Source organism: Acipenser ruthenus, chromosome 41 (genome assembly GCF_902713425.1).
Source record: "Acipenser ruthenus chromosome 41, fAciRut3.2 maternal haplotype, whole genome shotgun sequence".
Taxonomy (NCBI): domain Eukaryota; kingdom Metazoa; phylum Chordata; class Actinopteri; order Acipenseriformes; family Acipenseridae; genus Acipenser; species Acipenser ruthenus.
In genome coordinates, this window is record NC_081229.1 from 8750451 (window position 1) to 8767195 (window position 16745).

Here is a 16745-nt window from a genome sequence, read left to right on the forward strand (position 1 = left end):
GAAAACACCTGCATTTTCATGTACTGTATCTATTTCAGTGCAAAGCAGTTTCTTCATTGTAATAAAGAAATAAGCTTTTTTTTACATTTAAATGTTATTTCTGTTTCTAATTCAAATTTGGGGAGAGTCAAAAAAAAGTTGTCAACTTTGATTCATGTACTAAAGGTTACTCTTAAATGAATTCACGATCCAGTTCTGTTGAACATTTTTATGGTAAACTGAGCATGACTTAGAAACTGGGCTGTCATCTGTAGAGCTGAACATCCCATAAACTCAGCTGAATTCGGAACAGCAGAGAAGCCCAGAATTTGGGACATAGCCTCAGAACAGGGGCAGTGTATATGTAGAACTGTGATTACATTAGAGATAAACTAATGTATCCTGTAACAAAACTGAAACAGTGCAGTATATAGATTTGCAATTAAAATAAATCATGCAAACGATATGAAGTAGTAAGGTATAGTCAGTAAAACATTTTTTAACTCCATTTCAATGCAGAATGTTCTTTGGTTGTGAATTTGAGATGGTGATCCATTGTTTTCTAACACGTTTTATTCTTAACTGTATTAATATAAATGTAAGGCTGGGGAAGCAAATCTAAATGTAATGATGCTTTTTATATGTGTCTGTTTTGTGTTGTATTCAAATCTAAATGCAATGATGCTTTTTATATGTGTCTGTTTTGTGTTGTATTCAAATCTAAATGTAATGATGCTTTTTATATGTGTCTGTTTTGTGTTGTATTCAAATCTAAATGCAATGATGCTTTTTATATGTGTCTGTTTTGTGTTGTATTCAAACCTAAATGCAATGATGCTTTTTATATGTGGCTGTTTTGTGTTGTATTCAAATCTAAATGTAATGATGCTTTTTATATGTGGCTGTTTTGTGTTGTATTCAAATCTAAATGCAATGATGCTTTTTATATGTGTCTGTTTTGTGTTGTATTTTTTGTGATATTACAGAAGCCAGTCAGTGCATTTGTTTTGTGTGTTTTTAATTCATTCTAAATGTCATCACTCACAATTCATGAAAACCAGGGACCGGTTGCACAAAACACCTCCAGGTAACCCTTTACTGCACAGAGCACTAACATCATCATCATCATCATCATCATAATAATAAAACACTACAACAGTCTAGCAACAGTCTTCTGTTATCTCTTATTACACTGGACACTGCATCCATATGTTAATAATGGTGCAATGAGCCTCCAGCATGAGTCAGTGCAGCTCCATTGCAACACATCCTAACTCCAGTGGACAAAACCCTTCTGTGATTACATAAGTGGTATTCTGTTTATATAACAATTACAATGTGTGGAAGAAGTTTGAGCCTAAACTAAACACTTGGGGGTGAGTCTCTGGAATGGGTTAACGCAGAATGATGCACTCAGTACAAGAGTTTAATACCAATGCTTTATTAAACAGGGAACAGCAAGCACTGCAGGGAGGTATTGACATGCACATCTCTTACTTGGAGATGCAGAGGGGTGCAGTGTTCTATTCTTTCTCTGATCTCACAAGAGCTCTAACACTACTCATATTTATACTGGTTTTGAACTCAATTCCAGCTGCTGTCCAGCACAGCTACATTTCCACTCCAGAAGTTTCCTTTGTCTTGCAGTCGATGCAGGTTAGAATTGTTTCAATATATATGAGTCAGGAAAGAACAATAAACTCAGTAAATTCTAATAGGATATTATGAAATCGTAATTCATTCTTTAGCAATCTGTTGTTTATTTATACATCCTTCAGTTAGAATCCACGGCCCTTAAACTGAACACCGTTACATGTATTATGTCTGAGGTTCAATTTCCCAGCGTCAGAGGCCTGTAGGATTTGCTTGTATTCCTGGTCACACAACCCAGACTCGCTCAGTGGATTGGAAAACTCTTGCTGTAAATTTGACCAGTGGCAGCAGGCTGAATCAGTTCATTCATTATTGGTTCAACATTTGTTGACTTTTCCTTTCTTCGATTGCAACCCAGTTGGTCGAGTTTCTCTTTATGTCCTTTTGATTTAAGTTTCTTATAATGTTGATCAAACTATGGGGTGTCCCTGTTGAATATTGTGAAGAGCTCTCGTAAGGCTGTTACCCGTAGCTCTCTCTTCTAAATGAAAACCTAACCCTAGCACAAAGGACTTTTCATCTTCAACCTCTCACCTTGGAGTCCAGGTGCAATCCGATCTTGTTTATTCAGGGCCTCCAAAGCTCAGGAATTCGGGAGAGGCGTTCTCCCCCAATACATATTGGTGTTACTATGGTGATCAGGCCATTTCACCTCAAGTCGCCATGGCTACCGGGGCCGATTCCTGGTAAGCTCTACAATGTTACACATTTCTCCACTCCCTTGTACATCTGCAGGTGCCACACAATCATACCACAGAGGAGCCCTTTAACTACTCTTATGGTCCAACACTGCAAAAGAGCAAGAAAGAGCCGGGATAAAACCTGTCTGAGTTTCTGTACCTATGACCCGTACACATGCGTGCTACACTTGTATTATATGATGCAGTTTACAAAAGCAGGGTAAAATAAAAGCATGGACAATGCATATTGCAAAATATTCAATCACTGGGACACTATCATTTGTTTTAGAAACATGATGAATGTACAAGACAAACCCTCCAGGCGGTTGTCCAGTAAGGACGGTGCAGTCTTGTCTCTGGGATGCTACATACCGGGGTCGGGATACTCGTTCCCATCAATGTATTTATTTTCAAGTCTATGCAGTTTAAATGCTAAACCCTGAAGCTCATTCCCCACACTGAGTTATCAATTTCTCCTGACTCGTCCATCAGATGAGGTGCGGAATAGTTTCCTTTCTGCATATTCCCGCTCCCAGGCACTGACTGCATTGACAGCCTGAGTTAAACTGACAGCAGAGAAGCCTCTTGTGACGTGTCCGCGTCTCCGCCCACTTTCTGACACAATCACAGTGCAAGTTGTTGAAGAGCACTCTGACCATTTAAAATTCAAGCTCTAGAGCGATACACAAAACAGTAAATTACACAGGGACTCATAATGCAAGGTTAAGGTTTCATTCTGAATGAACATGGGCTTCGTCTCTGGTGTGATTTCAGAGCTCCTGCCTGACGGAAGTGCTTGCCACAGTCAGAGCACCAATACGGTTTCTCTCCTGTATGAGTTCGTTGGTGTACTTGAAGGTCATTTTTAGCACGAAAACTCTTCCCACAGTCAGAGCAGCGATACTGTTTCTCTCCTGTGTGTATTCGTTGGTGTGTATGAAGGTTGGTTTTAAAACGGAAACTCTTCCCACAGTCAGAGCAGCGATACGGTTTCTCTCCTGTGTGAATTCGCTGGTGTGCTTTCAGGTATTCTGTGTGACTGAAACTCTTCCCGCAGTCAGAGCAGAGATATGGTTTCTCTCCTGTGTGAATTCGCTGGTGTTTTTCAAGATTTCCTATGTTAATGAAACTCTTTCCACATTCAGAGCACCAATACGGTTTCTCTCCTTTGTGAATTCGCTGGTGTGTTTTCAGGTACCCTGAAAAACTGAAACTCTTCCCACAGTCAGAGCAGCAATACAGGCTATATCCTAGATGAATTTGCTGGTGTGCTTTCAGGGCTTCTGTGTAACTGAAACTCATCCCACAGTCAGAGCACCAAAATGGTTTCTCTCCTGTGTGAATTCGCTGGTGTTTTTTCATGTCTCCTGACTGATTGAAACTCTTCCCACAGTCAGAGCAGCAATATGGTTTCTCTCCAGTGTGAATTCGCTGGTGTCTTTTTAGGTTTTGAAACACATTGAAACTCTTCCCACAGTCTGAGCAGCGATACAGTTTATCTGTGTGAATTCGCTGGTGTGCTTTCAGGGATCCTGACTGATTGAAACTCTTCCCACAGTCAGAGCAGCAATATGGTTTCTCTCCAGTGTGAATTCGCTGGTGTGCTTTCAGGTGTCCTGAATGACTGAAACTCATCCCACAGTCAGAGCAATTAAATGGTTTCTCTCCAGTGTGAATTCGCTTGTGTTGTCTCAGGGTTCCTAAATCCCTGAAAACCTTTCCACAGTCAGAGCAGCGATACGGTTTCTCTCCTGTGTGAATTCGCTGGTGTCTTTTCAGGTTTCCTAACCGACTGAAACTCTTCCCACAGTCAGAGCAGCGATACAGTTTCTCTCCTGTGTGAATTCGCTGGTGTGTTTTCAGGTTTCCAAACTGGGTGAAACCTTTCCCACAGTCAGGATATTCTCCACCGCCCGCCCTCGCTTTAGCTGCTGGACTGGAACCTGGAAAACAAGAACAGGAAACAAAGTAAGAGGGACTGCTTGTAGTCTTAGGGCATGTGGCTAGGTGGTGAAGTGGATTGAAGTACGTGCATTTTATCTGTGGGGTTTGCTCTGGGTTACACCAGTTTAAAAATGCAAAGTTAAACTTAAAGCCTTTCTGTGTGAAAGCAAAGTCAGTAAAGACTGATGCTGGTGAAACCGAGCCCTGTGCTGAGCCCTGAAGTTCTCCTGTAATGTTTCAGGTCTATTGCCCCTGACAAACCCTACAATATATCTTTCTCCTCAGCATTAGATTACAATGATATCTCTCTCATCATGGAGTTTTTTCTAATCTTGGGGTCTGTACAGATGCATACACTGAACTGCAGTGTAATCCGCATCAGCTGTCAATGATGTGCTTGGAGACTGGAACGGCTCCCTCCCTCTCTCTGTTTGGAATCATCTTGTTTATTGTTGTACAGATATACATCACGGTGCATTAGAAATGTGCAGCCCCATGCCATAGCATTACATTACACATGCAGGGTTTATGTGTTTTGTTAATTCAATTCTCTCTATTTGAAATACTGTACTAATATTCTGGCTTCCGGTAGAATCTTGCAATGTACTGTAATTTAGTAGTTTCTTTGTTTACATGATGCTAAACAAAGGGTCTAAATTATGTTTATATATTTTTTAAATGCTGCCTCAATCCTACAATTGTAAGAGATACAAAGCTTTTGTCCATAGCTGTAGAGCCCTGTCTAATCCAGCCCCTCTACAAACCAGCATTCTAATTCGGTATGATTTTGGGGTCCCGATCAAATCCCTATTGAAATGAATGGTGTGATCCCCTCTACAATCCAGAGCCTGGCTATTCTGGAATCTGTCCCTTCTGCCTAAAATCAATGTATATCTGACTACAGCATCGACTCATGTGATTTTTCATTTCTATCTTTAAAACTAGTCTGTAAAACAAAATAAACACAGTAATCCGTTGCATATCTAACTGTGATGGGACCAGAGTAAGGGCGGATATGTAAAAAGGCAGATAAATTAATATTGTTTTATATACCATTATACAGAGGTCGCGTTCGCTTTTCTGTTCATGCGTTCCTGAAACGCACATGCCCCAAATTTTTGCGCCCCATCCATCAGATACTAAATGATCAGTTAACACAGAGGCTAATAAACTCCAGGAAGGTGCATTTTGGTACATTTTTATGAACTTTTAAATGCTCTGCTATATCACAGTTTAAACGATCTCTGTCTGTGTATAGATATGCATATGAATACTGACACACTTCTTCATGCTAGTATATACTAACAGTAGACCGTTTCTATGACAACGAGACAGGATTCTAAGCAGTGTTTGTTGTCTTCATCATCTTCTGCATTCCAGTAACAGCATCGCCACGTCTGTGTCTTAAGCGAAGACTCTTAAAAATCTGTACATCTGCATGTATATGCATTTTTTTGCCCAGCAGCTTTTTCACACACACACTACAGTACATCTTGCCGTCTCGATAAACAAGCCACGGGTACTTTATCTCCCATTCATAATTATAAGAACGGATTTTCCGTTTGTGTTTTTCTGCATTACTACTGCTTGCGATGCTTTCTGTCTTTGGTCACTGTAGTGCAGTCTCCGGCTCAGAGAACCCCCCTCGGGAAGCAAGCGAAGTGCTCAAGACGGAGCTGACCACCAGACACAACATGAATCAGTAAATACATATGTATTACTGCTCATGATGCATCAACATACGACATGAACTGAGTAAGTATGTGTATGGTAATAAACTATAATAATAAAGTAACAGACAAACTAACGTTAATAAACTGTCAAACTAAACTGACAGCACCCCTACACACGTGAAAGAAAATGCAGCAGCAACATACAAGACATGCACATTATTTAACAGAATGGTGAAGCAACTCACCAGAACGGGGAACACCAGACTGCTCTGCGACTTGTGTCTGATTTCAGGTTCTTTTCAAGAGCTCGAACAGTTTCCAACTTTTTGCAGCAAGAGAAACAGCGGCGCATTTCATGATTTTGTTTGCATGCCATTTTGTAGCAGCGAGGTGCACTCGTGGAAATAAAATACAAAGCGAGTCAATGATAGGATTTAATATTTAATAAACTAAATCAGTGCACCACAACACACTCTCGCGATGACAAGTCGCCTTTGAAAAGACTGAATAAAACATTTTAATTTAATGATAATGAGTTATCAGGTTACAAATCACTACAGGTGTTCTTTTAAGCGAAGTTCCTGTTCCTTAAGCCAATGGGGAAAATCAGTTTCACCCAAAGTGTGTTTCCTCTCTAGGAGGTGCCACAGAGACTACTGTACATGTACAGTCAGAACATGATGACTGCTTAGCATAAAAAAAAACAATTGACAACTGCTTCAACATATTGTCACAGACAGTGGTCTGGCACCAGAAATGTCTAAAACTAACTATCGTTTTTAACACAGTGCTGCTTAAGCCAAACATGTGGCTTATTGCTACCACCTACAGGACTGGAGAGTACCTCAATCAAGGCTGTTATATTGCTGAACAGTCTTTTTTTTTTTTTGAACAAGCAAGTATTTTACAGTTATTTTGTTGCAGCGTAATAGATTACCATGAATATGCATGTCTGCGTCCCTTTCCCATTCTGTGAGTCCCATGAACGCAAGACAAAATATTTTTCCGTCCAATGGATTATTTTGCGTCTAGGATGCATTATTATTGCACAATTACTGTTTTGAGATTCAGATTTTATTAGGGAGTTCCACTAAATCCCTTGTTTAGAAAATACAGGGTATTAATGCTTGTGAGCGAGTAGCCGTCTGTGCTTGCACTCACTGCTGAGTGACAGACAAGAGATCAAGGTTGAAGTTGATACGCCCTGCAGGCAATCAGGATTTATTTACATATAAAACACACTGAACAGCTCACATGACACAACCAGCAATGGTTGCGTATGGAGCACATACAACACAGTGTCCGAAAACTTTGGTGGAATCTACAATCTCTGAACTAATCTTCTCTGTTTAATAATAAACAAATATTGCTGAAGAGATTGATCGTGGCAGATAAACGGTTAGGGTGGATATGTGACGGATTACTGTACAAAAGCAAGGTGTTGTGTATATGCTACCACGTCCAGCAGGTGCCATTCTCAATCGTGCAGTTCTTGAACAACAAATAAAATGTCAAAAGTCTACAAAGTGAAAGAAAAGCTGAACAAACACCAACTCAAGAGAGCTAACACTGAGTAACCCTGAATGCAGCAGAAAGCACCTGAATCCTCATGCAGGTACAGTACGAGCACATGAAGGTCTTTCTATGGGAATGGGTTAAACAGGCTTGTGATAATAACAGGTGAAGAATTTGCTGAAGCATTACTGTGTTTATTACACTGTGAATGTACAGTAAAACAGTTGTTTAGTGTTCAGTAGGTCAGTATTCAATGTTTTACAGTAACTCTCTAATCCGGCACCACTTTCCAGTCCCAAGCGATGCCGGATTGGACAGGTTAAAGTAATCTAACCAATATGATCCCTCCCTCTCAACCACACTGTGGATTTCACGCAATCTAGAATGACAATGTCACAGCTACTGGGAGTCACTCACCTGCTAGACTGCATTCTGAATGGGAGCGCCCGTCTTCCTTTCCACCTCCTTGCGTGCTGTTGGGAGAGCCTTCCTCTCCAGCGCCTTGCTCTCTCACGCAGATTCTCTCCAGCACCACGCTACACTCCCGCAGGCACACAGGCTCCAGCTCAGGGATGTTTGGTTTGAAGTCCTCGGATTCTTCCTTCCCTGGTTCCATGTGGTCAAACTCTACTTCAGGGGGCTCCAGTTTAATACGGACAGTTTCCAGCACCTCTTCTTGTTTAACAGGAAGGGGTTCTTCTGTCTGGGGGATCTCCAATTCATTATGCTCAGCTTTAATGTCAGAGACCTCTGGCTGACTGCTGTCACATTGCATCTCACAGAGCTCCTGTTTAATGGGGAGGGAAGCCAGCCCAGAGAACTCCACTCTAATGGGGACCAGTTCAAGTTCAGTGAACTCCTCTTTAATCTGGTCAGATTCCATCTTCACACTGTCCATGGCAGCACACGGGATTCTGTTTAGTAGCTGCTGAAGAAAAAGTATTTATTTAAATACACTGTTATGAAGGGCATTCAAGTGACAAACACAATCTGGCCTTAATAGCAGGAGTGGCTTTACTATTGAAGGAACATAAAATTTCTTGTAATAAATTTATAATATCATAGGATTTTATCTGTTACTTTAATAAAATGTATTTCCACATACATTTTATTAAACTAAGACCAGACTGGCAGATCTAGACTAGACTTTGCATTGTGCTTTCATGTCGACGAACACACGAGGCAGCCAATCAGAATCATGCATGAAAAGGAAATAAACAAATCCTCCCTCCATCGCAGACTTGCTTTGTTAACAAGCCTGGAACTGCCCAATCACGCACTCATTCGATTGGCTGTGCCTTTAAAGGGCGGGGTCTAGAGGCCCGTCACAGACCTATGGCTGCCAGTCAAACTGACGAGCGGCTTCAGTCTCTGCCAGTCAACTAGCTTTATTGTAGATTGTGCAAGCTGTTCGGATATATTTGTTTCAGTTTTGTTAGTCACTTTTTTATATATTATGTATTCAGTCAACTCTCGTTAATAGAAATTTCAAGGGACCAGCAACAACAACAACAAAAAAAGCGTCTCATCAGCAGGGATCCTAGTTTGTTACCCAGCAGGGAGGAATTAACCCCCCCCTGCTGTCTTACTATATATATATATATATATATATATATATATAAATAAAACATGGTGACCAGGCATCCCAGTGCCCCGACATTTCTCAATCTTTTAAAATTGTCCCAGGTCATGTTATTTTGCAGTACATGTTAAAACGTGGTACTCCATGTACGGAGCTTGCCCGGGCTGTGCAAATAATTTCAGCTCAGAAAACAAGGAACCGTCCATCTGAACAAATACAAAGTACTGTTTGACCTTTAAAGTTCATTTTAATATCATTTTTTTCTACCAATTCAGCAAATGTATGTGACTAACTAATGAGCAACACATTGTGTTATCTAACATTGTAAACATATACCATTTTGTGGGTGAACCACAAATTTGTCTTGTTCCTAGTGATTTGTGCAGCAGTCAATCACAACATTGACAGCGTACCATTTTTTGATGTCACACGGGTCAAGTTTTGGTACCAGTACCACATTCTGATGATGTACCACGTTCTGCACCTACACTGGTTTTCAGCCACTTCCTGTAGCGCGACACTCTAAATACCTTTTGTCAAAATAACATAAACAACCGCGTCTATATCATTTAGTTTAAAACAACCGCGTCTATATCATTTAGTTTAAAACAGCCGCGTCTATATCATTTAGTTTAAAACAGCCGCGTCTATATCATTTAGTTTAAAACAACCGCGTCTATATCATTTAGTTTAAAACAACCGCGTCTATATCATTTAGTTTAAAACAACCGCGTCTGTATCATTTAGTTTAAAACAACCGCGTCTGTATCATTTAGTTTAAAACAACCGCGTCTATATCATTTAGTTTAAAACAACCGCGTCTGTATCATTTAGTTTAAAACAACCGCGTCTGTATCATTTAGTTTAAAACAACCGCGTCTATATCATTTAGTTTAAGGCACCTGCAGTAAAAACAAGATAACATTTTTAAAAAGTACTATTGTAATCAAGAACATTGTTTTATAAAGTTATTAACACAGACAGACGTGCTTATCTCTCAGCACGCAATGCGTTTTCATGTAGTTTATATTCAATATGAATCTACAATTACATGTAGTTTCGTACAGTAGCTGTTCAGTTCAGTCGGGATTTAGCCCAGTAGGAGAGCACAAAATTGGCCGTGCTGAAAAACCTGTGACTAACAGTAATAATATAGCAGCAGGCAGAGGCTTCCTGTCCCGTTAGATTTTCTGTCACAGGTCTGAGTTGAATGTTAATTGAATCGGTCTTGCTGAGGAGGCTCGCCATGGCTTGTTCATTCAGGATCTGCAACACCACTGCGTCGCAAACAACGAAACATGAATTAAAAACAACATGGAACTTACTTTTTTTTTTATCGCCCACGCCTTGTCAACTGGTGCGCAACAAAATCTTAAATAAATTAAAAACAACTCTGCGGAGCTCAATCAGGTTTTTTTGTTTGTTTGTTGTTCTCTTTGAAAAGACGCTGAGGTGTGACGTAGGTCCGGTGTTTGGGATGGAACGACTTAACAGTCTCGCGTTTTGATTGGTTCTTGTCTGTCGAAGGAATATGACGTCAACACGACGTGGGGTGGATAACATTTTGATCAGAGAGAGAGAGCTGCTCTCCAGAACCTTTCAATTCAAATATAATACGCTATTTTGCGGTACTAATATAAAACTATGAGGGAGTATTACTTTATATAAATGATCATGTTATAAATGAATGTAAGTTTGCCTTGCAAAAGTGTTACAAATGGTACACTGAAATTTCGTTCTGTTTGATATTTTATTTTAAAACACTGAAACTCAAAATCAATTATTGTAAGGTGACGCTGGTTTTATGTTGGGAATTATTTTTAAGAAAAATAAAAAACTGAAATATCTTGCTTGCATAAGTATTCAACCCCTGTGCTGTGGAAGCTCCCATTTTACATCGATGAAAGAAATTGCCCTAACGAGGACACAATTACCTTCCCATTGGCCTCCACCTGTGAACCATTAAAGTTGCTGTCACATTTTCTGGATAAAAACCCCACTGTTGAAGGATCATTGGTCAGGCTGTGAATCTGAAGGAAAATGAAGACCAAAGAGCATTCTACAGAAGTTAGAGATAAAGTAATACAAATGCATAGATTAGGGAAAGGGTACAAAATAATATCCAAGTGTTTGGATATCCCAGTGAGCACAGTTGGATCAATAATCAGGAAGTGGAAGCTGCATCACACCGCCCAGGTACTGCCAAGAAAAGGCCGTCCCTCAATTTTGCATATGTTGCTGAGGAAGAAGCGACAGGAGGGTGCCAGAGTAGAGATGTGCTGAGAGTAGGAGAGGGAGGGGTCGAGGGTGACACCGAGGTTCTTGGTGGATGAGGAGGGAGAGAGGGTGGGGGATTCAAGAGGAATAGAGAGAGAGAGATCAGCGATGGGGGAGGAAGAGGGGGAGAAAATGCAGGAACTAAACACTTGGGTCTGAGTCTCTGGAATGGGTTAACGCAGAATGATGCACTCAGTACAAGAGTTTAATACCAATACTTTATTAAGCAGAGAACAGCAAGCAATGCAGGGAGGTATTGACATGCACATCTCTTACTTGGAGATGCAGAGTACTTGAAGAACCACAGGGTCAGAGGACTGAATAAAATTCAGGATATTTGGAACCCTATGGTGTATAAAGTGGTACAGTCCACTCAAGGACAGGGGGCAGCTTATTCTGTTGCCCCTGTGGATGGAACTGGGACGTTTCGGCATGTCCATCGAGGGGAGTTAAGACCACTTCAATGTTGTGGAAGTAATATCACCTGCTGTAAACCTCGATTTTGGCCTGTTCCCCTCACAGTTTCCCACTGCAGGAGAAGATACATCATCAGAGGATGGGGAGAGCATGATGTGTAGCAGAGTCCCGGTACCTCAGGAGGCCCCTATTCTACCACATGAGGAAGAGAAACTGGAACAGCTGTCTCTAGTGGCACATGAGGAGACGGCCTCAGAGATAGAAGAGGTCTTACGACAGACCGTACGGAGTACTGCGGGTCATCATTCTAATCCCCACAACCTTTCTAGGTCTGTAGTCCAGCACATTGAAGACGTTCCAGGTCCAGCAGTAAGGACTGTGAATCTTACTAGGTTAGGCATCGACAGTTGCATAGTCGAGTCACTACCTGGTATTTCTGGCAGTGGTTGTTAAAAGTGTTGGTGACGGGGGCGTCGACGCAAAATAGGGGGGGTAGAATGTAGCTGTGTTTTGGTGTTCCCATGTTTCCCCCGTGATGAGGTAAGCTGGTTGCACTATTGTTTTGCTCCCTCTTAATCTTTGTTAAATACAGTACTCTTGTGGTGGTCTGGTTTCATTGTTTTGTTTATTGGTAGAGTGCAGGGTGAGTCGGCGCACATGCTCTGGATGTCAGTATTCCGGACTCTCCCGTGGTAATGTAAACTGTGTTTGAAATGGAATTGCTGTGTTAGATTTGTTGTGGTGGTGTGGTGTAACCGGGTTTCTTTTGTTTGCTGTAGGAAGTGGAACGTTGCCAGTCACTGTTTCCGGTAGTTTTCTTTCCCTGTGTTTTATATCTTGCACATTGCTTTTGTAATTATTGTCCCCTTCATTTTAGTTTGTGTATACGCACGGTTTTATGTCTTTACAGTTTTAATAGTACCGTGCAGTGTTTAGCTAGCTTTTAGTGTGTGTGTTTATAGGAGCTGCGAGGAAGAGCATCGCTATTTTATCAAGTCGGGTGCTGGGTTGTGTTTTCCTTTTGAATTGTGCACTATTAAGTCTGGTGTGGTGATTTGTTTTGTAAGTACACTTTCATATATTTACTTAATTATTCACGTGTGATTTCTTTTTGTTTATTTTATCACAGGTGGTGTTTGACTGCCCTTCTGGGCTTTAGTGGGTGGAGCAGCCCAATATTATTCATTAACTGGATTGACGTTTCTCTATCTCTCCTCTAGGTGTCGCTGGGGACAATAAGTAAACAATTATTTTTAGTCCAGGATATATGGTTAAGATTGTGTTTTTGTTCTATTGCACTGCAGCAATTACTGATTTTAGTTTTGTTATTTTGTTGTCTATTATATTTTGCTGAAAAGAGCACAACCAATTTCCATTCTTTTGTCTCTCCATTTATTTCAGAGGGGCTCTATGTGGGGTACCCAAATATTGTTGGTATATAGATAAGGTTATTGTAGGTTCTGTTCCTCATTAAATTATTGATGGCGTAGTTTGGATAATGACCTGGACAGTTAAGTAGAAGAGGTCATGGCCGCCACGTATAAATATCAAGTAACGAGTGGATCTAAGCATATACTATGTCATCAAATAAATGTATCGGGTACGTTTTTTTCCCTTATTACTGATAATAATGAAATGAGCAACTTATTTTATTTATAAATATTTATTTTGAGAAAATAAAAAATCGAGAGTAGCATTGCTTATAAAGTCCCTGAGAAAAAAACGTGTGTTATGTCATTGCAATCACTCAGGTGAAACAATGTCTTGTAATAACATCAAAATTTTTCAACAAAACTTTCAGGAAGTATTGTAAGGTCCCTCTGGTCAGAGAAGAACGTGTTTCATACAGGCATCTCTAAGGAGAATACTTAATAAAAATTACTTAAAAAAAAGGTTTGTATGGTTTCTGAAGTACTTTAATGCTCCCCAGAGTGTTCTGAAAAAAGACACCATTCGCAAGATGCTACTGTAAACAATTGATTTTTAGTGAGTTTTTATAGGAAGAGCGTGAACTACAGCCAATGAAACTTCATTCAAAACACAATAAACATTTCCATTTTATTGAGAAAATATACTTAAAACAACTCTGCAAGATTATGTAACTTCCACCCGAGCTATCCAATGGAAGATGTGCCTATCTTCTTCAGCACACCCACTGAATACACCGCGGGTTCTAGAAGATGATTCCTGAGTTCAGTGGTAGCAGGTCTTGTCGTCCACCAGGTTATTATTCCTATTTGGTTTAATCTTGAATGGTTCACAATAGCACGGTGCCTCCATCCTGGAAAGACTGTGCACACCTACCAGCATGCCCAGGAATGCTCTCCAGGAAACTCATTTTTAAATACCCAGCAGTGCAATTGTACTAGTAATTCAGAATGGACTCAAGAACATGAAATGAACAAACTGAATGAAAATAAATGTATTTTAATAGAAATGGTAAGCGCAGCCTGCAATACTCAGATGTCTACCACTAGGTGGCTCCATAACATGTACCCACACAATATAGTGAAGTCACTGACTAGTTCAAATAAAAAATAAATAAAACGCTATATTTAATTATAATTTGTAGATACACACTAATTGGACAATTACAAATGTATTTCAATGTATAACACAGTAATATATATTATATAGGAATTAAACCAAAAATCAGAAGTTTTCTAAATAAAAATGCAATCATTCACGCATTCACACAATATATAATAGAACGGTGACAAAATTCAATTATTACTTATAATTATAATTTAAAAAAAATTATAATAGTAACCACACAAATAAACAATGAAAAAGGAAACTTAAAAACGACTTTACAGATACTATTTTAAATTAAGTATATTCAACATGGAGACCCCTTTCTTGTTTCAGTTCAAGAACATAAGAACATAAGAAAGTTTACAAACAAGAGGAGGCCATTCAGCCCATCTTGCTCGTTTGGTTGTTAGTAGCTTATTGATCCCAGAATCTCACCAAGCAGCTTATTGAAGGATCCCAGGGTGTCAGCTTCAACAACATTACTGGGGAGTTGGTTCCAGACCCTCACAATTCTCTGTGTAAAAAAGTGCCTCCTATTTTCTGTTCTGAATGCCCCTTTATCTAATCTCCATTTGTGACCCCTGGTGCTTGTTTCTTTTTTCAGGTCGAAAAAGTCTCCTGGGTCGACAATGTCTATACCTTTTAGAATTCTAAATGCTTGAATCAGATCACCGCATAGTCTTCTTTGTTCAAGACTGAAGAGATTCAATTCTTTTAGCCTGTCTGCATACGACATGCCTTTTAAACCCGGGATAATTCTGGTCGCTCTTCTTTGCACTCTTTCTAGAGCAGCAATATCCTTTCTGTAACGAGGTGACCAGAACTGAACACAATATTCTAGGTGAGGTCTTACTAATGCATTGTAAAGTTTTAACATTACTTCCCTTGATTTAAATTCAACACTTCTCACAATATATCCGAGCATCTTGTTGGCCTTTTTTTATAGCTTCCCCGCATTGTCTAGATGAAGACATTTCTGAGTCAACATAAACTCCTAGGTCTTTTTCATAGTTCCCTTCTTCAATTTCACTATCTCCCATATGATATTTATAATGCACATTTTTATTGCCTGCGTGCAGTACCTTACACTTTTCTCTATTAAATGTCATTTGCCATGTGTCTGCCCAGTTCTGAATGCTGTCTAGATCATTTTGAATGACCTTTGCTGCTGCAACAGTGTTTGCCACTCCTCCTATATCATCTGCAATTTTAATAAGTTTGCTTACTATACCAGAATCTAAATCATTAATGTAGATTGGGAATAGCAGAGGACCTAATACTGATCACTGTGGTACACCACTGGTTACCTCACTCCATTTCAAGGTTTCTCCTCTAATCAGTACTTTCTGTTTTCTACATGTTGACCACTCCCTAATCCATGTGCATGCATTTCCTTGAATCCCTACTGTGTTCAGTTTGAGAATTAATCTTTTATGCGGGACTTTGTCAAAAGCTTTCTGGAAATCTAAATAGACCATGTCGTATGCTTTGCAGTTATCCATTCCTCAAAAAAATCAAGCAGGTAAGTTAGACATGATCTCCCTTTGATAAAACAATGCTGACTGTCTCCCAGAATACTGTTACCATTTTGGATCTTATTATAAGTTTACATAGTTCAAGTACTTTTAAGATGGCGCGCTTGCTGCGTAGTATTTGAGTAGAAAGACAAAAAAACAACATCCAAAAGCAGTGGTTTAAAGCAAAATCCAAAAAACCCACTTTGTTTAATGCAAATGAACAGTTCAGATTAAACAGTCCCTGAACTAATATATCAATTACACAGTCCCAAATCTCCACCCGTCGGACATTTTATTTGATTTAATTTTTGGATAGAATTATTTAAAATGGATGCAGTGAAATAAAAACGAGTCATTTTTACTCACAGTCTTTGAACTGGGAAACAGTATTTTTAGATGAAAAATGTCCTGCGCAGCTTCAGCAGTCACAGCGTGTGGATCCGATTCCCGCGCAGCTTCAGCAGTCACAGCGCGTGGATCTGATTCCCGTGTAGCTTCAGCAGTCACAGCGCGTGGATCCGATTCCCGCGCAGCTTCAGCAGTCACAGCGCGTGGATCCGATTCCCGCGCAGCTTCAGCAGTCACAGCGCGTGGATCTGATTCCCGTGTAGCTTCAGCAGTCACAGCGCGTGGATCCGATTCCCGTGCAGCTTCAGCAGTCACAGTGCGTGGATCCGATTCCCGCACAGCTTCAGCAGTCACAGCGCGTGGATCCGATTCCCGCGCAGCTTCAGCAGTCACAGAGCGTGGATCCGATTCCCGCGCAGCTTCAGCAGTCACAGCACGTGGATCCGATTCCCGCGCAGCTTCAGCAGTCACAGCACGTGGATCCGATTCCCGCGCAGCTTCAGCAGTCACAGCGCGTGGATCCGATTCTCACGCAGCTTCAGCAGTCACAGCGTGTGGATCCGATTCCCGCGCAACTTCAGCAGTCACAGTGCATGGATCCGATTCCCATGCAGCGCGTGGATCC

The 16745-nt window shown here is 40.4% G+C and overlaps 1 protein-coding gene across 2 annotated transcripts; it reads right to left on the reverse strand.

The window, feature by feature from the left end:
* Window positions 1-881: 881 nt before the first annotated feature.
* LOC131709118 (zinc finger protein ZFP2-like) lies at window positions 882-10824 on the reverse strand. Of its 2 annotated transcripts, none has more exons than XM_059011055.1 (3): window positions 10352-10824; window positions 7862-8369; window positions 882-4255 (listed from the first exon to the last, which is right to left on the reverse strand). In XM_059011055.1, exons 2-3 carry the CDS (start codon window positions 8340-8342, stop codon window positions 3036-3038), a joined length of 1701 nt encoding a protein of 566 aa, XP_058867038.1. In that variant the 5' UTR covers window positions 8343-8369; window positions 10352-10824; the 3' UTR covers window positions 882-3035. The 2 variants fall into 2 exon arrangements, with proteins under 2 accessions (XP_058867038.1, XP_058867037.1); XM_059011054.1 differs by having other exon boundaries at window positions 7862-8372.
* Between the last annotated feature and the right edge of the window lie 5921 nt (window positions 10825-16745).

Excerpts from the sequence above, each read along its gene's own strand:
- LOC131709118 (XM_059011055.1), bottom strand. The coding sequence starts at position 8,342 with ATGGACAGTGTGAAGATGGAATCTGACCAGATTAAAGAGGAGTTCACT. Across the intron at positions 4,256-7,861 it reads TTCAGAATGCAGTCTAGCAG|GTTCCAGTCCAGCAGCTAAA; the intron begins GTGAGTGACTCC and ends CTTGTTTTCCAG.